The following is a 25311-nucleotide window of genomic DNA, read 5'->3' on the forward strand; positions in this document are numbered from 1 at the left end:
CCAGAGGAAAGAGAAGGCTCTTCACATTATTTATGTTTTCAGGATCCCTAACTTCTAGATATTTGTATTTTAAAAGAGGTCCATATCCCTAACCATCTCCTTCTCCTTCCTTCCCTTCTATAATGTAGCTCAGTAGAAGCTGGGCTCACAGGAGGTTTAAGACACTCTGAGAGTGTGAGTAATTGACTGAATGAGTTTGGTTGTGTGTCCAGATGAACAATTTTTCTCACTTCCTATATTCCCCCCAACCTTTCCATATCTTGATATTCCTAATCATGGTGGTGGGAAGAAATTTTTTTTAAAGTGGGGGATGGGAGTGGGGGGAGGGAACTTAGAGAAAATTCAACACTAAATCCAAAGGAATGGAAAGGGTGGAAATAAGAATGGAAGTTCATTGAGGCATCTGGATGGGAAGTATGCTTGCAGAAGAGATCTGTCTAGTGCTCCTACTTTTAAAAAGCAATTAATAATGACAATACCACACTTTTATACTTTTTAAAATAGCAGCCTACTTTTCATCTGTATCAATCCACTCTTGGGTATTCATAAAATTGAACTGTCTTTGCCATTATTATGATTCTCATTGACTTTCATAGTGTAATTGTATCACAGAAAAGCATTTTTTTCTGTGGAAGTGGGCAATTTTAGCTGCATAAGACTGAGGCTTTGTATACACTCATAAAAGTGGCTAGATAATATTGTATGCTTTTTTGAGCTCAGAGCAACCTGTTTAAAATGAAAGGAATGTGGGCCTCCCTTGTATCATTGTTATAAATGCAGAAAGTAGTATATGGGGAATCAGAAAATCAGATTCTAGTCCTGGGTCTGGCATTCACTGGCCTAATCAGGTCACTTAACCTCCCAAAATTCTGTTTTCACATCCATTAAACAGGGATAATAGTTGCTCTTTCTGCTTCATAAAGTTGTTATATAAAAGTGCTCTATTAATCACACGGTGCCATTCAAGTTCTAGACTCTCCAAGCTGGAAGGTCTTTAAAAACCATCTAGAACTCCTTATTTTATACATAAGAAAACTGAGATTCAGAAAGGCTAAATGACTTGATCTACATCAATGATTCTCACTCTAGCTGCACATTAGAATCACCTGGAATTTATTTATTTATTTTTTTGAGACAGGGTTCCAGCTGTCTGTCCAGCTGTTGCCTGGGCTGGAGTGCGGTGGCATCATCATAGCTCACTGCAACCTCAAACTCCTGGGCTCAAGCTATCCTCCTGCCTCAGCCTCCTGAATAGCTGGGACTATTACAGGTGCATGCCACCATGCCCAGCTAATTTTCTATTCTTTGTAGAGAAGGGGTCTTGCTCTTGCTCTTGCTCTTGCTCTTGCTCAGGCTGGTCTTGAACTCTTGGCCTCAAACAGTCTTCCCGTCTTGGGCTCCCAGAGTGTTAGGTGTGAGCCACCACACCTGGCCTGGAATGCTTTTAAAAATATAACCCAGACTATTAGATCAAAAGCTATGGGGCTGGAGTCCACTAGGCACTGGTAGTTTGTAAAAGCCCCTCAAGTGATTCTAATGTGTAGCCATGACTGAACACCATTGTCCAGATCATGTGATGTATAAAGAGTGGAATGAGGAACTAGCTTTGTCTCCTCTCATACAGAAATCACTCTGCCACATCAGAATGGTGTCTAACAACTGGAAGGCTGCAGAAGCAGAAGTCAGTGATGCCTGCTGGGAGTAAGCACCAGGATTTCCTTGCAAAGGAGGTCTGAGTCATCTCTGTGTCTAATGGCTCCGTCACTCTGATGCAGGGCAAGACCAAGCTTTCTGGCATTTCTTGCCTAACAACCAACCACACTTGACCCCATACCTCACCACTATTCTTAAAACTAGTCAATAGAAATGTTTACATTTACCAAAGTGGCAAAAAGCTCCTTTCATCAAGAAGCAATTGTGAATTCAGGAGTTACTCCAAAACAAGAGGAGGCAGAGGTTTCTGCGGTAAACTTTAAGAAAGAAGAATTTAAAAGAGTCTTTTAAATATTGTAAAGAAACTCCCTGGGGTAATGTTTCTCATCTGAAGGTATTAACTAGAAGTATGTGAGTGCCCATAGTAATTTTAAAAATTCTGCTTTCATTTTTTGTTTAATCTAAAAAAATAATCCAAGCCTGCTCAGATAATCTGTATGAATATCTTATATCCAAAAATTGCTCTTTTTGTGCCCACATTTGCATGTGGCTTCACTATCACACAGGTGCTAAACAGCATGACTCTAATTGACATGGCTGATGAGAAAATACTAGAGGCAATGTGATATGCACCTGAGGCCTTAGTACAGAGGGCCAAATAACATCACAGCCAGCTCGTCAAAGGCAGGCAGGAAACACTGTAGTGCCAATAGAGAAAAAGGGTGGGAGACTTGAGTCATCACTGGGCATACTGTAGTACAGGCATATTAAACTCAAAAGAACCCAAACTACAGCATTCAATATAATATCTGTCCTGTGAGCAAGATTCAGTTTCAGCAAAACAGTATAATCTATCACAAGTTTAAGAAACTTTGTAATAAAAAGGGATTTCCATGGGTAAGAAATTAATTATTAATATTGGGCAAAGGGACTAAGGTGAACTGAAAGTAGATGGTCTGGAGACTCCAGGGGTGGGAAATAAACAAAACTTAAGGAAAATAAAAAATCAGAGAGACTATATAGTAGACAAATTCCAGAATGTGCTGATGTAAGTGAAGGAACTGAAACACAGCACTAGAAGCACCTGTCACAAAGGTCTAGGAGACCAAAATGCAGAGTTGGGACACAGCAGGGAATAGGAGGCATGGTGGGTAGAGCTGGGATGAATGAAAATGAGGAGAGAGAGGAAGCTGTGCCTCCTATTACTGGTGCACTAAGGCTGCCTGTAATGGCCAGTAGAGATCAAATGTATCTTCTACTCTTCAAAACAATAAGGGTGGATGTCTGATGATTCTTATTTTCCTGGGTGAATCATTTTAAAACTGTCCCTGAAGGGGTGCCATGGACACCTGTAAGTAGATGAACACCAGACCTCAAGGGTTTCAGTCATGACTGGGCTTTTAAATCAGAAGCCAGAACTGAAGAAGAGGCTACTAACTCTGGGAACTCTAAATGAAAATATTTCTTTTTGGAGGACTAGCAATTCATGGATAACGATATTTTCAAACATAAAAGTACACCATAATTTCTGTAGGTCATAGGCTCCTTGCCCATTCCTTTTGTATTTAGGAGGAGATTTTGCTTTATTTCATTAAAATAATTGTTAGGTAGATAGTGAGAGATTCCGAGTGTCCTAGGGACAAAAGTGGGTGCTGTTGTCTTGGTGCAATTACCCCACCTGGGAAGAAGGACAAGGGTGGGCCCCCATACCCCCATCTTGGTTCTGCCTCACCTTAATCCTGTCTTGAGCAATTGCCAAAGCAATCAAAGTGGTTTCATGGTGACCTCTGAACCATGAGGGAGGTCCCAATCTGGGCACTATAAAATAAGCAGCAGACCATAACCAGGCTCTTTTTGTGCCCTTCCTTTTGCTCTCCCTTTGCTGCGACAATGGGTCTGGTTGTCATCTGTGGCATATGTATTAGGCTCTGGAAACCTGTATCTTGCTCTTGCTCTATAATCCTATCCTTCTCTCCTCAATAAACCTCATTTTCATGCTTCCCTTACTTTGGTGTGTCTAGTCATTCTTTGGCCATGACATCAAGAACCGATATTTCAGACTGAAACCTGACATATTAACACATATTAACTAAATTATTAATATGCCAGTGATCCCAAATTTTCTATATGGAGTCACAAAGACCTGAAATCCTTTGAGGGGACAGAAGGGGAAGATTAGAGGTGTTAAAGTTTCTGATACTAGGTGAGGAATAAGGAAGGGAAGGCACAAGCATCTGTGTGATCATGCCCATTGGGAATTCTGGCAAATAGAAGTTGTGGGAGAAAAAATGTAGCATATCACTGAAGGGACATTTGAGGACAAAAGCTAGCTTAGAGATTGTTCAGATTTCTTAAAAGGAAAAAAGTTTTATCATCAAAAAAATATGTACCTTTACATTTGAATATGAACTTAAAGATAAACTTAAGAATGATTCACCTTACTCCAAGCATAATTCCAGGTCACATAACTGTCGCCTCCCAGAAGATCCTTGAGCCAAGTAACTGGGTTTTGATAAATCTGACCATTTTCTGCCTTAATTTTACCACTCAATAAAATACTGGCTTTGTACGTAGTATCCTGAAGTGAAAAATCAAACAAAAATTAAAATAAAAACCAGCTGAAATATGTGAACTTCTGCTTTTGACCATGACAAAGTAACAGAGACCAGATTTACTCTAACACCCGACATATTTATATAGATAGATAGACAGATATAGATATATTTAAAGTATCTAGAAATGGTCATAAAGGCATGCAGCAAATACAGAAACATCTATTCAACAGTATCAACAAAACTTAGGTTAAAAAGGTGAGAGTCTATGGTATTTTAACAAAGATAGCTTCCTTTTTCCCCACTCTCAGCTCAGTGAGGTGGAGACTCTACTCCAGATTGCTGTAGTCAAGACCACAGGACTGCCTGTTAGAGGGCTATCTTCCTGGGAGAGACAAAACTTCAGCATTTCTCATCCTGCCCTCAGCTATGTCTGTTCCTAAGGCTAAGTTCCAGTCAACTGCAGGAAAAAGGTGGGGCCTCCCTTCTTCTGGTCCACCTCTGAGTGATGAGACAGAGTCTTTATCTTTGGCACAGAACCACTGATGCTAGTGGGACCCAGAGCACCCTTGCCTGGGCTTGTAAGGGGGTGGATTCAAGTTGGGAGAGGCAAGCTGAAAAGATATGAGGCTACTACCCTCTTTCCAGTGAGTGCTCACCTCCTAAAGCAAAGGTATCACTTAGAGAGAAATCACCATTGTCCCCACCCCCACCCCCAGGGCCACGGCTCAGAGATTTTGCCTGGGAAGAGAAGGAGGCTATAAAGCAGATAGATACTAACCTCTTCCCAAAGGAACTAACTTCATTTGCAACAGATTAGGGAGAAGTTCAAGCTCAAGGGTACCATCAGAAATAGCAGAAGTTGTGGTAAAAGGCAACTGAGAGCAGACTGGCAGATTCATTGGAGATAATAGGCTAAACTGTAGGCTGGCTAGTTTTCAAGAGACAACTGGGAAAAGAGAGCTGGCAGGAGCTTTCCCAGGGTCATAATAAATTTCAAACACTGACCTCGGGAGCTACCCCTTTGAAGGAGTCCATATTTGATTAAATTTGTCTGTAGAGCAATTTATGCCTCAGAACATGTTAAAAATAATAGAACAATCAATGGACAATAAGTGAAGCTTCATTATTGTGTGTGGTCAGGGAAATAGAGCCACACCAAGGCTTCAGTCCCTGAAGTGTAACACTGAAGTTTAACACTGAAGTGGGGAGAAATAGACTTCACTAAAACAATGAGCCAGTACCTCAATAAACAAGTGAATAACAATATGAATCCAAAATGGGCAACAGATTTGGACACTTCACTAAAGAATATGGATGACAAATAGCATGTGAAAAAAGTTCAATATCATTAATTATTATGGACATACAAATTAAAACCACAATGATAAACTACAACCCATCTGTACATGTTACATACACACACACATCTATACTACATGTTAGCATGGCTAAAATTAAAAGGTTAATCTTATTAAGTGTTGGCAAGGATAAGGAGGAACTAGAATTCTCATACACAACTAGTGGGAATGTAAAATGTTACAAACAACTTTGGCAATTTCTTAAAAAGTTAAATGTACACCTACCACATGATTCATCCACTCCACTCCTAGGTATTTACCCCCCCAAAATGAGAGTCTGTGTCATACCAAAACTTGTACATCAATATTCATAGTAGCTTTATATGTAACAGTCAACTAGAAACAAGCTAAATATCTATAACAGATGAATTAATAAACAAAGGATGGTACAGACATACAACGGACTACTACTCAGCAGTGAAAAAGGAATGAACTGCTGGTACATGCAACAACAGGATGAAATTATGCTCAGAGAAAGAAGCCAGACAAAAATGAATACATACAGTATAATTCCACTTACACAGAATTCTTGGTAATGCAAACTAATAAATAGGAACAGAAAGACGATCAATAATTGTCTGGGGATGGGCAGGGGAGGGAAGGGGTATGAAGGAGTTATACCAAAAAGCATAAAAAGCTTTTGGGGATGACGGATATGTTCATTTTCTTGTTTGTGGTCATGGTTTCACAGATGTCAAACTTGTCAAACTGTGTATTTTAAATATGTACAGTGTATTGTATGTCAATTGTATCTCAGTAAAGCTGTTAAAGGAAGAAAAAATAGCTGAAATGTAGAAAATGCAATTAAAATTTTATTATAGCTAATACAGAAAACTGTCAAAATTTGAATTATGTAACTAATTTATTAAAATTTGAGCTGCTTTGGCTAATTTGAGGTAGGTACTACTTAGCAATAAATTGGTTGACAGGTAAGCAAAGAGGAACATTGAGGGATCTGAGATCAAGCCACTAATTCAGTCATAAAACTATAATTTGGAGGCTTAAAATTAAAATATTTTGCTCCTAACTTATAAGTAAAATTTATTAACTAGGAAAAGCCTTATTATCCAGAAATGGGAAGGGTAGGAAACAGGGGTAATTCAGATTAAATTTCAGTTAGCCTGGAGTGATTTCTGTAGGATTGGTCCATAAGGAAAGAAGCATTCAAGGACTCTGCAATCTTTGACATTCCAGATTCCTCTTTCAAAAATTGAATATGGGTAAAGAAGAGAGGAAGCCTCTGTTGTAGACATTTTAAAAAGAACCTTTTCTTTCCTCCTCTACTTTTAGGCCTATGTGATACTGTTTCAATGGTGTCACGTTTACCCAAACTCTAAGTCATTCTTTGGTTCTAAATTGAGCATCTATGGAAGACAGAATTTATGCTTACCCCCTTTTAGGGGATGCTTTATGAGCACAATGGTAGTTCCTAAAATTTTAAAACTAATGACAGCTTCAATTTATTATTTTTGTGTTGCTCTTAAATTCTTCCTTCTGCAATAAAATTGACTAGTACTGGTCTGAGAATTCAAAGGAGCTTGTATTTACAATGTATCAGAGCAATTTCAGAAGCCTGATTTCACTTACTAAAAATGTAATGGTTGTGTCCCTCCATTTAGGAAGCCCAACCAAACCCCATTTCCCTAATCAGAACTAAATGCATACACTATGTGATAGCAACATTTACTCACTTGCTTATAAAATTTGAATGATTTTAGAGGAAGAAATAATAGAATACCTGTGTTTTGAATTCCAGAATGTTCTTTCCTGGATTAATTCTTCCCAGTAATATCAAATCTTTTATCTGTATACATTTCTTTTTAGGAGCTGTACTGCAGTTTAAAGGCTTTTTTATAGTATGATGATGCCCAGAGCCAGAGGAAGAGGAGTTCTGGCTGTCATTTACACGTGGAACAGTAGAAGCTAATTTTTTAAGACATGCTTTCATCTCATGCCCAGTATCACTGCCTGAAACAGCAATCCCTTGATGTGCCAGGGATTCTGATGCCCCCCGAGGTGGTTGCTGGGAAGCTGTTTTCCTGTTTCCTCTTTTTGGATCATTGGAAAGGTCCTGATCACAAATAACAGTTGATGGATGGGCATCATTCTGGGCAAGTACACTCGTGGTTTCTGAAATATTTAATGTGCCAGTTACTGCAGAAGAACTACAGAATTCATGCCTTTCGGCTGTAGTTTCTGTAAGATCATTTTCTTTTTGTGAATATTCTGTTTCAGGAATAGAAGCAACAGGTTGGGATGGTAATTTAATCTCAGTGCCACCTGAACGTCTGGATTTTGATAACCCATCCAAGATACAATCATTGACATTTTGTTTAGAATTTATCTCATTTCCAGAAAATTCTTCCCTTCTTACTGTCTCTGAATTTAGACAAATGTTGGTATTGTGGCTATAACTGTAAGTTTCTATAGACAATTGTGTTTCCTGCATGCTTCCACAAACAAAGCTGACAGGAGAAAGGGAACCTGATTGGGGTTGCACTGAATTTTCCAGGCTGTTACGCTCTTGGCTGTCCTTTTCACTGGAGGTTTCTGAGCTAGGTGGCAGCTTCCTTAAACCAAGATCAGATAATGATGTAACATTCTTATAGTTTTGAATTTTCAGGCTTATTTCTTTCTGTTTTTTTGCTGCAACTAAAAGGCTCTTCTGTCTTGTGGCCAGGTTGGCCAGTTGTTCTCTCAGGGCTCCATGCTTAAATGACTCTATGGATACCCTATAGGAAGAAACAGAAAGAGGAAAAAAATACAATAACAGTAGAAACCTTTTCTTTAGCAGTAATTTAGACGCTAAAGATACTTCATCTCAACTTTAATCAGCTCAAAATACACAAAAGAATACTTTGCAATATAATTCCTTTGAGAGGAAACTGATTCCTTTATTTAAGGTAAGTGAGTTTGCCTTTCTTTTAGGAGGTGATTGTGTGGTTATCCAGATTTTATAGTTGTATCATTATTTATCAGTTGTCAGTCAACCCTAAAAGACAAACAAAACTTGAGTTTTATATCTATTAGTCTTTGGTTGGAAGGTAGCAATTGGTGGCTAAGGAGGATCATCATTCCTTAAGTCTGGGGCTTGCTAACCTGTTTAAAGTGGAAAGATGTATTAGGAAGTAAAATTTGCAAGTTCCACTCACGTTCCCTTAGCTATGAAGGACCAAGATTGTTTTGTGAATAATCATATCTCAGCTAGACCTGAGAAATATTAGTTCATCAAATAATTACTGTAATTGCACTTTGAACCTGTACTGAGACACTTTCAAGTCCAGAGGGAGTACCCAGTCAAGCACCATCCTGTGCAGTTCCCCAAACTAAATTTCTCAGGATCCTAAGGACTGAGGAAGAGGAAACGTCTTATCACGCCTCTATACCTCTGTCTTTTGGTTTTGCCCACCTATCCCACATGGACCTTCAGGCTATTAGACACTTTATTTCCAGTGGTTTTGAAATTTTGGCCTCAGGACCTATTTATACTCTTAAAAATTATTAAGGAACCCAAAAACCTTTCGTATTTATGCATTATATCTATCAATATTTACTTTTTTAGAAATTAAAACTGAGAAATTTTTAAAACAGAATATATAAGCATACATTCCGTTAGCCTTCAGAGTAATGATATTAATATCATTATACATCACATGGTCTCTGGAAAGTTCCATTGTACACTCATGAGAGAATGAGAGCCCAAAGGGCAAATAACATCTTAGTATTATTACAAAAAATAGTTTTGAATTCACAGATACCCTGAAATGGTTTCAGAGACCCACCAGGGGTCCTTGGACCACTGTTTCAAGGAAAAGCAATAGTATAGCTAACTTGCCTCTCCTATCAAAGTTTAGAGTTGTTGATATTAAACTCCCAGGAGACTGGATGTTAAAAGAAGTAGTATATGTAAGTGGAAAAAGCAGCAAGAAGAAGAAATCAGATTAGCAAACAACTGGTAGTATAAAATGCAAGATACTGGACAGAGGGTAAAGAAAAAAAGGAATAAATAATATCACACTTAAAATTACATGAAACAAGGAGTTCAGACAAAAAAAAAAAAAAAAAAAAAAGGTGCTCTCTTTAGATACCCGTATCAAGATGTGAAGTCTTATAGCAATATATTGATAAGGATGTACACACTTAAAACTCCAACTGATCAGGAACTTTCCAAAATTCCAGGTAGAGTACGTTGCTAACCACAGGACACTAAAGAAAAATTGAAGCAACTCTCTCCAAAGTTCTCTAGAAAATTCCCTATAGTCAATTACTATTTGTAGGTCATACACTTGCTTTATACTGACAGGAGGAAAACAAGTCAGGAAATAGAAAGGAACTTATGATACTTATTCACTGGAGAGGAAGTCAAAATAGGGATAAAAGACAGTAGATTTATAAGTAAAAATAGAAAACTGATTTTTAAATAAGTTCAGAAAAAAACTGAATATGTATTATTAATAATTATGGGTGTCAAATGATTTATAAGGTAAGAATATGTTAGGAAATATTTAGAAGTATTAAATGTAAATAAGCTAAGTCTATGAAAAACAAATAAAAAATAATGCCCCCAAAAGGAAAGAATTACATAAATTTTTTTTCAAGAAAAAAATGAAAAGAGGTATATAACTAATATAACCAGGAAAAAATTCCTTAAAGACCCTGAGATTTTGGAAATATAATAAAATATAAAATTAATCGACCAGTTAATCAACTGCTTAGAAGGAAGAGACCTGTGATGGCAAAAAGAACAAAAACTTTCAATGTAGAAAATTTCAGTGTACTAGGGAAAGAAATTATCTGTGGGATTCATAACCAAAAGGGCTTTCATAAAAATTTTTCACTGTAGACAACCTTTTAAGATATTAAAATATTCTTTCTGAATTTCAAGTAATAAAGTAGAAAAATATCTTTCCAGCAAGTATAATTCCCGAGGGAGATAACAGAGAGCCTCAAAAAGTCATTTTTTGGTCTTAATGTTTGTATTGTTAAGAAAATCTAGGCCTCAGTATTGCAGCTATGAATGGATTAAACTGTAGAAACTCTAAAGCATTCCTATTTTTTTCACTTACCTGTATTTTTTAGCCAGATCATCCCTTTCTGCTTTCTGTTTGGCAAGCACATTATCCATAGTCTCTTTTATCTTCAACATTTTTTCAATGTACTCTTCTAGAAATACGGTAATAAAAAGTTAGTTAATTGAGGGATAGTAAATGTTAAATTTGGTCACACAGGATTTAGCACCATTTTTAAATTTAAAAAGCTATTATTCCCTACCCTCTTCCCCAATATTAATGGCCCAGATATCTAAATTAAGGCTTATTTAATTATGTTACTTTCAATGATAATTCCTGGAACTTTAAATACTCTTGCATAAACATAGAAGACCACTTTTTTCAGCCCTTGTGAACCCTGAAGTAAACATGTACCTTAAGAAGATGAGGTAGCAATGACCTTGGATGTCTGAAATAATCAAACTTAAGTATGAGTCCATATTTACCTGCATCTTCAGGGTTTCTTATTTCAAACGCTAATAAATTTTCTTGTTTTTCTTCTATATCTTGCAGAATGGCACTGAGCGTCTGATGCTATCAGATAAAAATATTGAAATTGCATTATAAGGATATAGATGTGTTCTCTGATACACCACTTACAAATGTACAGTAAATAAAGTGCTAAAGAAAGTGCTCCTAAAAATGCTCATTTCTCTTTATGCTCAAAATCTACTCATGCTTTGTGTAACTTAACTGTATAACTGTTGCAGATTTGGAAAAAAAGTAAACTTAAATATATCTTGATTTGTGTAGAACTCATGGAAAATAGAATGTAAGAACAGCAACAATATAAAAAAATCATAATTTCTCACTGACTTCTGTTAAAATTATAGTCACAGGAGAAAAAAATAAACAACTCAGCAAGAATATGAAAGATCACACACATGCAACAAGTTCATTTTAAGGCTTTATGACTTTCATTGCACACTATTAAAATCTCACATATAATCTTAGAAATACAAATACTACTCCCTCAAAAACTCACAATGGAGACTTAATACCACCCCTTCAAGCCCTTGTCAGTACTAATATTCCTGCCTGGAATGCTTTCAATTCACTCTGCCCAGGTTGCTCTCTTTCTTATGAGAGAGACAATTGTGGAGTGGGCTCTGGAACAAACTAGACTTCCTCAGTGTGAATCCTGGCTCCACCTCTTCGTAGCAGGGTGACTCCAGCAAGTTACTTATCTATGCCAGCATTAAGTAACACATGTAAAATGCTAAGGACAATGCCAGTACAAAGTACGAGCTCACTAAAAACTGCTTATTATTATTGTATAAAAAATCCATCTTATATGCAAAACTTCTGATTTATCTATTCTATACCAATTTCTCTTTGCTAAGAATTATTTAAGAATTTCATTGTGACATAATTTAGCATTTATTATATATGAAATTAATGTATAAGACATTATATGTTATATATAATATATATGACATTATAATATATATAATATACATAATGTAATATATATTGGCTTACACATTATATTAATATTTCCTCATCAAGGCAGGAACATGGCTTTTATATTTGTGTACTGTTTCCACATAGCTGTTGCTCCATAAATGGTGACTGGATTGACCCATATTACCTATCTTTTAATATACTCTCAATACATATTCATTTCTAAAATGTGTAGCTCCTCAAGGCTTTCTGAAGTAAGTTTCTCTGAAATTTTACTTTGGTCCCCACAAGGGATATAAAAAATATATATAATAAAATCATCTGATTATTTAGTAAGGCAACCTTACTGCTGACATTTATTAAATGCATCAAAGTGAAAAGATAAAATGTAAATATGCAAGACAAATAAACAAACAAAACCACCAAGGTTTACCTCTTAATACAGTGGCTTATGGCTATAAAGGCAAACTACAGGCCTGAACTTGTGCCCCCTGCTAAGCCTCTATTCACAAAAGAAAACATCTTTTAAAGCCGACTCTCTGTTTTGTCTTGCTTTTATTGTGGATGTCATTAGTCTATTCAAAACACTTATTCAGCATCATTGAGGATGCTACCTTGCTTAACAAGTTTGCGCCTAGTTATGCTTTGTGTTTTTGTCAAACTTAGAATATCCATCTCATCAATCAATATATATTTTATTGAGCAACTGTTATGTTATTTTTGTAAAAATCTACCTTTAGATGGTGGATTTCACAGCAAATTCTATCACTATAAAGCATTTGGGATCTAGAAAAGCTAAACCAGTTGCTTTCCTTTTCTCTGTGTGGGTTCCATCATCTTTTCTACATCCTGTGTATCCTGGACACTTTCAGGGGTAAGTGAAGACGGGCTCATACAGTGGCAGTGTCTGTGGGACAGGAAGTAGCTAAAACTCAAGCTAGGTGTAAGGTACAGCAGCTAATTCATAATTCTGTATTCAACGTAAATAATTAAGAGTTAACCATACAGCATATCTTCCTGGCTTATTCTGTTCAATTATGCTATCTTATTTTCTAATGACAATCTTATTTTCAGTCTGTGTGTCCCTAAAATGAAAAGAAAGGTACCAACAGCCAATATCTGGCTGGCCCAAAGAATGGCATTTTCTAGGCTGAAGAATGAAAAGAATTTCAACTTTACTCACCACAGGAAGGTTTTCTCTTGTTTCTCCTTGGTGTGAAAAGGAAGGTGGATCAACAGTTTTTCCATCATCACAAAAACACTGTTTATGCCTTTTTAACCGGGCAGCAGGAATTTTTACTTTAAAAAATAAAATTAGAAAATATAATAAGAACATATAAAAATTTAGCTTTTAGACCTGGGACATTTTGAGCAGGGGGGAAAAAAAAAGCAAGAGAATAAAGAAACAAGAGAAATTTAACAAAAAAATTTCACTTCATTTTATCAGTTTAATGGTGACAGAGATGGGAAGGATAAATTAAGTCACAATTATAATAGCTTCATGTTAATTAGGACCTCATTATTATTAATTATTTATAGCTGACATTTACTGAGCACTTGTCACATGCTGGATGCCAAACACTTTCCATGAATCATTTAATCTTCATGTGAATCCTTTGAGGTAGGTAGTTTATTATACCCATTCTACAGAACAGGAAAGTGAGGCTTAGAGGGGTTCAGGAAGTTCCCCAACATCACACAGCTAGTATTGAAACCAGATTTTATCTGACTCCAAAGTCCATGCTCTTAGCCTCTATGACTATGATTCACTGCCTCTGTAAAGCTCTCCTGGACTCTCTTCCCATTCTGGATTCCTTTTCTCCATATTACCATTATACCCTGTATCCTTCATCCCTCTTGGGTACTCGATCAAGGAAAACAAAAAACAACAGACATGTGGGAATAGATAGAGCACTTTATAACACAGTGCCCAATAACTCCAAATGTTAGGCTTCTCTGGAAAGCCAAGCGGATCTAAATCATAGGGACCTTCAAATATGGTTATAGAGAGGAAGAGTGAAATAGTTGGGGCCCTGAGAAAGGCTTTGACCCTATGATTTTCTATATAGTAGCAGGCAATGAAAAGAGGAAATTTGTACCAGTCTTGGCCTTGACCTGCATATGATCTAGCCTGCTAGTAAAACATAACACAATGACTATCCTTGGCTTTGACCAATCATATCAGTAATTGTTCCCCTGAAAATCAATAGTTGGTAAGGATGTTGGTAGGTTAGGGAAGAAGCGTGTGACAGGGTTTCTCTCCCTAGCATTCTCCCTCATAGTGAGGGCAGATATGTTCCTGAGTATCTTCTTCTGTGGGTCAAGGCTTATTAAGCTTGAGGGAAAAGGAAGAAAAATTCCTTTTCCTCAATACTTAATAAAATACAAACTATTGCTAAAAAATGTTTATAAAATTCTACCTTAAATATTCTTTTCACTATAATATATATTATATACACACAAGTATATTTGCTTAACAGATTAATATGCTAGTATTAGATTCTAATATGCTAGTATTAGATTCTGGAAAAGTTGGCATAAGTCTAACTGATGTATAAATCATTATAAATCTTGAGTAATGGAGTCTTAGTTGCAAAGATTTCAGTATAATGTCACTCCTTTCCAGCCCCACTACAGGTAAACTAGTCTACCTGGTTTCGGTTATATCTCTATTTCAAACCCAACGTTAGGGAGATTAATGTTTGACCGAAGAATGATATATGTTTCATTTCAACATGTCTCACCAATGCAATAGGATCATATGATTTATAAATTAAACCAAATTTGAAAATGCTAATTTCTAAAAATAAATGATGGCTTTTTAAGAGTTTAATAAACATAGGAAACATCTATAGTCTACAAATTAGAAAATTTTATTTTCCTAATCAAAGGCATACATGGTATATACCTGTATAAAATAGCAAGCAATATTGATATACATACCATTGATTATAACATTACTCTCTTCACTATTATTGGTCTCAGTAGCACCATAAGATTTTAACAACTCTTTCATTTTTTCATCATCTGCCTCATCCAAAGCAGTCTTCTGTTTATGATCTTTTTGATTAGGGTTTGCTCCATTTTGTAGTAGAATCTCAGCTACCTATTAAGGTATTTTTTCAAAGTTAGTACAGACACCTAAGAAGAACCATTTCTACTTTCATCACAAGACACTACTACCAAGCATTAAAAGTTATGGAAAAGAAGTTTTCAAAATCTGGTCAAGAAAATTTTTGATTAAATTTGATATATTTGATATATATCAATATGTATCAAAATGATTGATAGATTTATCCTGATTGGTCCTCATAAAAGAACCAAACACAATGACATGAAAGTATAATATGCTGCCTTCATTACAGTAAGAGGTAGGCATAGGTAGGTCCAGTTCTAGATCAGTACTGCCCAGAACTTTCTACCATAATAAAATGCTCTATTAATATATCTGCTCTGCGCAATAGGGTAGCCACTAGTCTCATATGGCTTCTGAGCATTTGAAATGTGTCTGATGTAACTGATGAAATAAATTTTGTATTTTATCTAATTAATTTAAATAGCTAAAAGAAGCTAGTAGCTACCATATGGGACAGCACAGGTCTAGATACTGTGCAGATTAAGCCACGTGTATATAAATGTGGAATTACTGGTACCCAGAATGATGTATCCTATTTCTTTAACATAGCTTCTTGCCCTTCCCCCAAGGTGCTGGAGGATGGAATACAAAAGGGGGCAAAAGTTGTTTCAGGATTATATTACATTATAAACTATATTATAAATTGCCATTAGACACAGTTGAATGAAGTTCTATTGATATTTGGACTATATTTTAGGTATACTACTTGTTCAAGAGGTTTAGTGAACTAGCCTAGGAACCTAATATCCATTCTAATATTCTCCCTATGGAAATGTGTGCCCTAAATAATAGAATTATAGTCGCAGAATATTAAAGATAGAGGGAAACTTAGAAATAATCTGCTCCAACCCCATCATTTTAAAGAAAAGGAAACTACGGTCAAAGAGGTCGTGACACTTTTTTGAGAAGAAAAGTTTCTAGTATAAATAAGATTGCTCTGAGTAACTCAAAGTCCCAGGGTGGCATACGCTTGGCACTGAATGTTAGCAGATCCAGGCATGCTGATTCTTGGGTCTCCAGGCAGCTTATTTGGGTGCTTCCAGTGGCAGCAGTGGACCAGGCAGGTGGGAGAGTGCTTGAGCCCCTGGGTATTGGGTGTGGTGGTATAGGCTATGGCAGTAGCAGTGGTGGGACAACTGGCTCCCAAGCAATGCATACTGGCATTAGTGGCTGCAACGGGCTGAAAAGGGCAGTCCCCAGGCCCACAGGTAGTGTATGGGTGTGGGTGCCAGCTGTGGTGGCAGCTGTATGTTGGGTGGGCCTGTTCTCAGGCGTCCAGGAGAAATGCTCAGGTGCCAGTTGTGAGGGATGGGTAGGGTGAGTCCTAGGCCCCCAGATAGCATGCTTGAGCGCTTGCGGGGTGGGGGGTGGAGCTAGGCCAAGTGGATGTGATCCATTTTCAATTAATTTTTATATATGGTAAAAATTAAAGGTTCATTTTTTTGAGGTTCATTTCTTTTCTGCAAATTAAAATGCAAAGGTTCTAACTCCTTATGTTGAAAGAGTATCCTTTTTCTATTGAACTGCCTTTGCACCACTGTCAAAAACCAACTGACTACATATGCAACAGTCTATTTCTAGACACTTTATTCTGTTCAATCGTCTATATGTAAAACTCAGTGGTTCTCAACTGGGAATGATCTTGTGCCTCACAGTACACTCAGGAATTTCTGAAGACATTTTTCGTTGTCATAGCTGGAGAATGTGGATGCCACTGGCATCTAGTGGGTAGAGGTCAGATATGCTGCTAAACATCCTACAATGTATAGACAGAATAGTAGACCACAGTAAAGAAATATCCAGCCACAAATGTTAGTAATGTCAAGGTTAAGAAATCCTGGTCTACACTGGTGTAATAAATCTTAGCCACAAGCACAACTATATACTAAGTTCTATAAGTCCTTCTAACAAATCTCCAAATGTAGGGGTGATATTGGTGACTCCCAACACAAATACAAATAAGAGAATTAACTCTCTGTTTTATGTGGCATTTTTCAGGATAATGTCCAAAAACTTGATTTTCCCACCATGACATTTTGACCCCTATTTAAGTGGTTTCACTTTAAGTGGCCTTTTCCCCATACAAATGACCAGTCTGTTCATCACTTTAATGATTCTATTTGCTTTCTTCATCTTATAACCATATAGCCTTGAGAATTTGTCTATTCTTTTTAAATTTAAATATCTTAAAGGCAAAAGGGCTTCTTTTAGTCAAAAGAAGTCACATTGGACATTAGACTACTCACTCTGGTATCAATCATTAGTTCACATCTCTTTTCTCTAGATACCATAAATTCAATAAAACCATCCCTTTACATGACTATATTTAGGCTGAAAACAGCAAAGATATACTTTCACAAAATTAAATAAAAGTTAACAGGCTCAGTTGGATATAGTGGCACTTGCCTGTAGTCTCAGATTCTCTGGAGGCTGAGGTGGGAGGATCGCTTGAGCCCAGGAGTTCAAGGTCATGGGCAACATAGTGAGACCTTATCTCCAAAAAAATAGTTACCAGGTTCTTAAAAATATACAGAGACAGATAAATAGGTATTCATGAGGGATCCAAGGAGTTTTTTATATGAACCCTGGTTTTATATTATTGTTGGTAGTGGTTTCTTTAACTATTTTTTCAAAACCAATAGTTATCCCTGAAGTCTATATTGCCTATTGATAACAATAAAAGTTGTCTCACAAGATTTATCAAGCAAAAAGATGAGTTTAAAAATGGGAAGAGTTTTAAGGTCTAGATTTGAAATTCAGTGTCACTAAAATAATGACCCTAGTAATCTTCCCTTGTGATATTTTTACCACGGCTGCTTGATAATGAAAAACAGAGGAGAAAAGGACACATTAAACACCCGGGAAACAAGCAACTCATGTGTCTGTTACAAACCCATTGAGAAATTCTGAGTTAAAAAAAAGTCCAGACGTCACATGTATCATCACTATAAGAGCACATCATCTTAGACAATTAAAAATGGGATGTATTAGACTTATAACCTGTGTTTATTCTGACTTTCCTTTGACTTACACGAATTATATAATAAAGAAACAATGGAACAATGATTAAAATATATATTGATTTTCCAATCCACACACAATATTGTATTTTCATTTGTAATTTTAAGCAGGTTTTAAAAAGCAATTGTTTTAAGGAATCACTTTAGTTTTTAGTTTAAAATATCTTCATTTTTTTCATTCATTTTCCTAAGAAAAATCAACAGAAACCTAATCTGATGTGTACTGTACCTTTAAATGATCATTTGCAACAGCGTCATGTAAGGGCAGAATTCCATCTAGATTTTCACTATTAACATTAGCACCAGCTTTCAATAACTCTACAATTATAGCAGCAGATCCCTCATTAGCTGCTTCATGAAGTGGTGTCCAACCTAAAAAAGGAAAAAGAAAAAAGAAAAAAAACAAGACCAACCTGCTCCTTACAAATCAACATTCATGTAGTATCTTTGTACTAGGTTTTGTTGCATTAATTGAATTAATAACTATACTGATTCATAGGTATATACTAAGTTTTGGATAAAAAATAATACTGAAAACTATGGGTTTAAAATGCATAAGTTTCATTTCTGAAAACAGATTGATCTGTTATACTTGATATAAATGCCAAAGCAGAAGACTCATAGAATGGAAAACATAATGAAACCGGAGTAAATACCAATCATTTCAATTTGTTTCAACTCAGACATTAAAATGTCTGACTTTCATCTTTATATCTTTGTATTGTCACATTTCCCTTTTAAAATGACACCTAATATGATCAATCTTTGAGTTTTTCCCTGTGGAATTCTTCACACAAGATTCTTCTGTGCTTAAGCAAAATGTTAGAAGATAAAATTTTAAAATGGAGGTTTAGAACAAAAATAAGGTAAGATAGAAAAAAAGGAACAGTATAAAGAGAAAAGGAAAGAAAGGACAGTAAAATGAGAAAATGTTGTAATCTCTCCGAAGTTAGGGGATGGAATTAAGGTTTCCAAGGAAAAGGCCTAACTCCCTTCACTTCTCATTCTGTATACCCTCTCTGAATGCTCCCAAATGTATGTTAAAAACTTGTTCAAAGGAGAAAGTTATTTTAGCAATGATAAATCTTACTATTCAACTAAATAATAATATAGTTTTAAAAAGATTGTTCAAAGTTATCAGTTAAATACTAGCTAGGTCAAATTTGGGAGGGGATGTTGAAATGTGAGTTTCAATGAGTTCAAATTATAGAGACAATTAAACTAAAAGGATCTAAACCTGCATTATCTTTTAGATTCACATTTGCTCCAGATTCTATTAGACCTTTCACCATAGACAAATTTCCTCTTCTGGCAGCCAAATGAAGCCGGCTTTCCCCTCTGGCATTCCTCTTATTGATCCCCGCTGTTTTCATTCCTGTAAATTTGCCAAGCAAAACAGAGGCCTCTTTTCTACCAAGTGCTGATTACTATAAAAGATCTTAGAAAACACAACAACTTTCTCAAAATATCATAAGTAGAATGCACTATACAGAAACATACATCAATTAATATTATTGCTGTTATTGTTTTATTTATTTATTTATTTATTTATTTTTGAGACAGAGTCTCGCTCTGTTGCCTGGGCTAGAGTGCCATGGCGTCAGCCTAGCTCACAGCAACCTCAAACTCCTGGGCTCAAGCAATCCTCCTGCCTCAGCCTCCTGGGTAGCTGGGACTATAGGCATGCGCTACCATGCCCGGCTAATTTTTTTTTTTCCTATTTTTAGTTGTCTGGCTAATTTCTTTTTATTTTTAGTAGAGACAGGGTCTAGCTCTTGCTCAGGCTGGTCTCAAGCTCCTGAACTCGAGTGATCTTTCCGCCTCAGCCTCCCCGAGTGCTAGGATTACAGGCGTGAGCCACGGCACCCACCCACTGTTATAAAGTACAACTTGTGATGAAATTAGACAGCATCCAAGCACAGTACTTGCATTCATTCTAGCAGCTGATTAGTCACTCTATCAAACATTGGTTTAAAACATACTTGCTTCAGGTCTACACTTACCTCACTCTCAGTAGTTGTTTAGCAATGTATAAAATTTTTCTTGAAATCAACTGTGGTATCATAAAGTCCTCTTTCTACAGCGGTTTTATAGCTCAATGGGTATATTCCTAATCACACAGATACTAAGTACCAATCTGTGGCCTATTGAGTTTTTTTATTTTTCTTTCACAAAAAAGTAGTATAATATCATTGTCCAAAGATTCTTTTTTTTATTTAATCTTTTATTTGCAAGGCAAATTAGAGAGACTTAAGTTGGAACTAAAAGTAATAGACTGATTATATATTTTTCCTCCATTTCCTGTTAAAACCATGCTGAAATGATAGTATCTTGTTAATGGGGAAAAAAAAATCAAACTCTGTAAAGTAATTTTAAAGAGATTTATTCTGAGCCAAATTTGAGGATCATGACCCAGAGCCACGCCCAAGAAGCCCTGAGCAAGTGGACTCGCTATGGTTGGGTTACAGTTTGGTTTTATACATTTCAGGGAGACAGGGGTTATAGGCAAAGTCAAAAATCAATGTGTGGGAGGCATACATTGGTTTGGCCCGAAAGGTGGGCCATCTTGAAGAGGGAGGGGAGCTTACAGGCTATAGGTGGGTTTAAAGATTCTTTGGCTTGTAATTGGTTAAAGACATGAAGCTTTGCCTAAAGGCTTGGAATGTTTTAACATAAGGAACTATTTATCAGAGATAAGTCACCAGACATAGATTTCTTTTGTAAATTGAGGACCTGTAGGTTTGTCCTGCATACCCTCAGGCTGTTAATGGGTTACAAAGGATGTCCCCAAGAAGGGGACATGATGAGGCATGTTTGACCTCCCTCCTCCTGGCAGGCAATTTAGGTTTAGGATATTCCTTTGGCCACGAGGAGGTCCATTCAGTCAGCCGGTGAGGGGAGTGAGCCTTAAAATTTTATTTTAGTTCACAATAAGAATTCTAAAAGTACTATATAAAGAAAAGAGAAGAGGAAACAATAGAGGACAAAGACTTCAACAAATTTTGGGGAACTGGAAAGTCACTAACGGAAAGAAGTGAACCGACTTGGCAAAGTGGGGAATGTTCCAACCCAAGTGTCTGCAAAGAGAATGATACAGAAAGAGAGCCAGTTTGCACCCAGGCACTCAGCACTTGGGGACACCAGGTGCCATGGAAGGCAGGTATGTGGAATGGGGCTGGAAACAGGCAGACTAAAAAGTTTATATATAGAAAAGTTGGAACTCCAAGTTCCTTTCCCTTCCTGAATTGACTCCCCTTAGCCCAGTTCCCCAATCCAAAGCCAGGAATCTGAAGGTTTATTTTCTATAGAAACTGTGTCAGAGAAGCTTCAGATTGAGAGGCAAGGCAAAATAAAGAGGTACGGTGATGAAACAGAAGAGAATATTCATTACATCTGTAGTATCAGTACCACTGAGGAAACTTGTTAGAATTGCAAATTCTCCAGCCTACCTCTAACCCACTCTGGAGGGCAGACTCAAAAATGGCTCCTAATAATCCTCATCTTCTCGTATTTATGGATTTGTGTAATCCCCTCTTCTTGAATAACTTACTTCTAACCAATAGAATACCTCAACACTGAGGGTATTTTACTTCCTTGATTAGGTTGTAAGAGATTATAATATTTTCTGTCCTGCTAGCAGACTTGATCTATTGCCTTCAGTCTGTATGCTTTGATGACAAGCAGCCATGCAGAGAAGCCCACGCAGCAAGAAACTGAGGATGGCCACCAGCCAATAGCCAGCTAGGAACTAAGGCCCTTAGTGCAACTAGCCTCGAGGAACTGAATTCTGCCAACAACCACATAAGCCTGAAAGTAGATCCTTCCTTAGTCCAGTCTTCAGATGAGACCCCACTCCTGGCCAACACTTTGACTGTAGCCTAGGAGAGTTCCTGTCAGAGGACCCGGCTAAGTCATGCCCAATTCCTGATCTGCAGAAACTATGCGATAATAAATGTGTATTCTTTTAAACTAGTAAGTTTGTGGTAATTTGTTATGTAGCAACAGAGACAACTAATACAACTATTAAATCAGATCCTTTGAGGGTAGGGCAATCTGTGTGTTAACAAGTTTTTCAAGTGATTCTGATGCAAACTAAGGTTTAAGAACCACTGCATTAAATTTTGGGACCCTTCCTGCCCTATTTCCTAAATGTCACCAACCATGCATATAATTTCTTCAGGGCAAGAGATAAATACTTAGAGGATTATTCTCTAAAAAATAGATTCCTGGGTTACATGAATCACAGGGAAGACTGATAGTCTCAGGTGACACCCAGGAAAAACATATTGCTCTTTAGAGATGGGCACTCAGAAATTCTTTATTGGAAGAATTAAAGGCACACAGACACAGACACACACACACACACACACACACACACACACACACAGAGAAAATATTGGAAAGTCATAAAATATCTAAGACGGTTGGCCTGCAGATTACAAGGCTGAACTCAAAAATCTCTCCCAATAAATTCTTACTGTGGATAGTAGAGATCTTCTTACCTTGTTCCTGAGGTGTTTGTAGCAAAGAAGGTAGCCATGTGATAAACATTGTGGAGCAAAAACTCAAAAATAACTCAATGTTAGTGTCATGATAATTCTCTACAGTATTTAATTGAAAACTTAAAATCTGGCAGAGACTCAAAAGGAAGCAAACAGTGCTTACACTAAACCTCTTCATCCAGTCCACTGTAGTTTGGAATCTGGTGTTACTATCAATAAGTACAATGTTATTAACCCTCAGATTTCTGTTCCCTTGTATATAACCAGTTTTTTCCTCTCTGGAAGCTTTTAGGATCTTCCCTTTACCCCTGTTCTGAAATTTCACAGTGAGGTGCCTTATTCACTGTACTGGACACTTAGTGGGGCCTTTCAATATGGAAACTCCTGTCTTTTCATTGCTTGTATTATTTCTTTGATGACTTCTTCTCCTGCTCACTGTTCTCCCTGGATTTCTTGGAATGATTTTCCAATATGCTTATCTTTTCTCTCCTATTTTCTAGCTTTTTCTTTTTTTATTCTTTGTCAGAGACTTCTAAAACTTTACCTTTTAACCCTGCCATAGATATCTATATATTTTTTTAATTTCTCCTACTATATTTTTAATATCTAAGACTTCTGTGTTGTTCTCCGTTCCTTCTTTTCTATACTTTTTTTTTTTTTTTTAAGTTTTAGATATTTCCTGATTCTTGCGTTGTTTCTGTTACTTCTGAGTTCCTTTGGTCTGTTTAGTTTACTTTGGGGCTTTCTGCAAATACTTGTTAATCTTTGGCTATCTTTTAGTATTAAAACGAAAGAAACTAAAATCCTGATTGGAAATCTGTGGAAGGTGAGAGGAGTGCAGCAGAATTCTGGGCCTGGTCAAATTCACTGTTGGGTGATCAGGAGTTAAGCCAGCCTTTTTGTTAGGGAATAGATGTCAATATCTGCAGTTCTTACCTCTGGGGCAGTTCAATTCTCTGCTCAAGTGGCTTAAGGTCTAGTGGAGTTACAGACATGCAAAACGTTTCATTTAAATATGAATAAGCGCTGCTAGGAAGGTATATAGTTTCCTGGCTAGCTGTAACAAATTACCATAAACTGGGAGGATTAAAACAATGTATTCTCTCATGATTTGGAGACCAGAAGTCCAAAATCCAAGTGTCAGAAGGGCTACACTCCCTCAGAAGCTCTAAGGGAGAATCCTTCCTTGCCTCTTCCAGCTTCTGATGGCTGTCAGCATTCCTTGGCTTCCTTGGCTTGTGGCTACATTGCCCCTTTGCCTCTATCTTCATGTCATCTTCTCTTCTCCTGTGTCTCAGATCTCCCTATCTTTCTTATAAGGACACAGATATTAGATTTAGGGGCCACCTGGATAATCCAGAATGATCTCCTTATCTCAAGGTCCTTAACTTGATTACATATGCAAAGATTCTTTTTCAAAAGAAGGTTCTAGACACTCCTTTACCGTGCAAGATAATATTCACAAGTTCCAGGGATTAGGAAAGGACATGTTTTGGGGGCCATCATTCAACCCACCATAGGAAGTAAGTATAAGAAGGGCTACAATTTACATGAGAGGAGGAAAATAGGGGAAGATTCATAGAGAATGCCTAATCCAGTGTCCTTCCTACCTCTTAAAAGACAGATCAACTTAAAAGATAATCAACTTCTTTGTGCTTACTGTTTAACCTGAAGTGGACCTGCCTTTTGTGCATCACACAACTATCTGCAAGAACTATCAAAGGATAGTTAGCGTGTCCATACTGCCAAACACAGACAGTTCATTCATCTACCACAAAGAAACTAGTGGCTATTCTTCTTTAATTTCCCTTATGTTGAAAGGGCTGAATGGAAGTATCTAAGGGATCTGGCATAATTTATCTCGGTTACCCCCACTGAATACTTCTGCTGTCTCTGCTGTTTACCCTATCTCCTCTAACATAAAAAAATAGAAGTCATAGGCAAGAAATACATCTGGAGGCAAGAATACATCTGAAAACTAATGTATTCTCAAGTGGTGCCTTAACAACAAATATCTCTGAAATAATCTTATAACTTAGTAAGTACCTAAAAAAATAAGCAGTTTATCTGAAAGTTTAGAAATTCTCTGAGTAGAGTGGATTTGCTAGGCTTGATTGTATGTAAACTTTTACCTATACAATTACAGGAATACAAACCTTGGTTGTTGGTAGCTTTCAAGAAACTTTGTCTTTTTCTGAAATTCCGAATTTTTTTGTGTTCTTGGGTATTAGTAGGCATGTGAATTTCTGACTCAGTTTTTTTTTTCTCCTTACAATTTCTTGTAGTACTTTCATCTCCATTGATATTAGTTAATTCCTCAACTGAAACACAAACATTTTACAATATCAGTGTTGTAGTTCTCCTTATTGGTTGGTTATATGACTAGAAAAGAAAATTCATTCACACTTTTTTAGAGTTTCTGTTCTCTAAATAAGCAGGACTATTTAAGGGAATGGAAGCTTTTAAATGTTGTTAGGTTTCCTGATAAAAAAATAAGTACTATATTAAAAAGAAACAAAAATTAATAGAAATACTGTTTATTAACTTCTATCAATATCAATTTAGCAACCATCTTTGATAATAATGGTTAGACTTTCAAAGTAAATAGTATTACTTAACTACTAGCCTTAGCAGC

General features: G+C 36.7%; 1 protein-coding gene across 2 annotated transcripts in view; it reads right to left on the reverse strand.

Annotated features, from left to right (window-relative positions):
• ANKRD31 (ankyrin repeat domain 31) overlaps window positions 1–25311 on the reverse strand; it is a 106413-nt gene that overhangs the window by 18239 nt on the left and 62863 nt on the right. The window contains exons 15-23 of one of the 2 annotated variants that reach the window (XM_069492420.1): window positions 24833–24997; window positions 19412–19549; window positions 18404–18546; window positions 14962–15124; window positions 13202–13317; window positions 11061–11148; window positions 10633–10729; window positions 7305–8298; window positions 4091–4231 (exon numbers count right to left, since the gene is read on the reverse strand). In XM_069492420.1, the coding sequence (XP_069348521.1) occupies window positions 4091–4231; window positions 7305–8298; window positions 10633–10729; window positions 11061–11148; window positions 13202–13317; window positions 14962–15124; window positions 18404–18546; window positions 19412–19549; window positions 24833–24997 (2045 nt within the window). The remainder of the gene's footprint in view (window positions 1–4090; window positions 4232–7304; window positions 8299–10632; window positions 10730–11060; window positions 11149–13201; window positions 13318–14961; window positions 15125–18403; window positions 18547–19411; window positions 19550–24832; window positions 24998–25311) is intronic. The other variant, XM_069492421.1, reaches the window with a different exon arrangement.

This window comes from Eulemur rufifrons, chromosome 17 (genome assembly GCF_041146395.1).
Source record: "Eulemur rufifrons isolate Redbay chromosome 17, OSU_ERuf_1, whole genome shotgun sequence".
Taxonomy (NCBI): domain Eukaryota; kingdom Metazoa; phylum Chordata; class Mammalia; order Primates; family Lemuridae; genus Eulemur; species Eulemur rufifrons.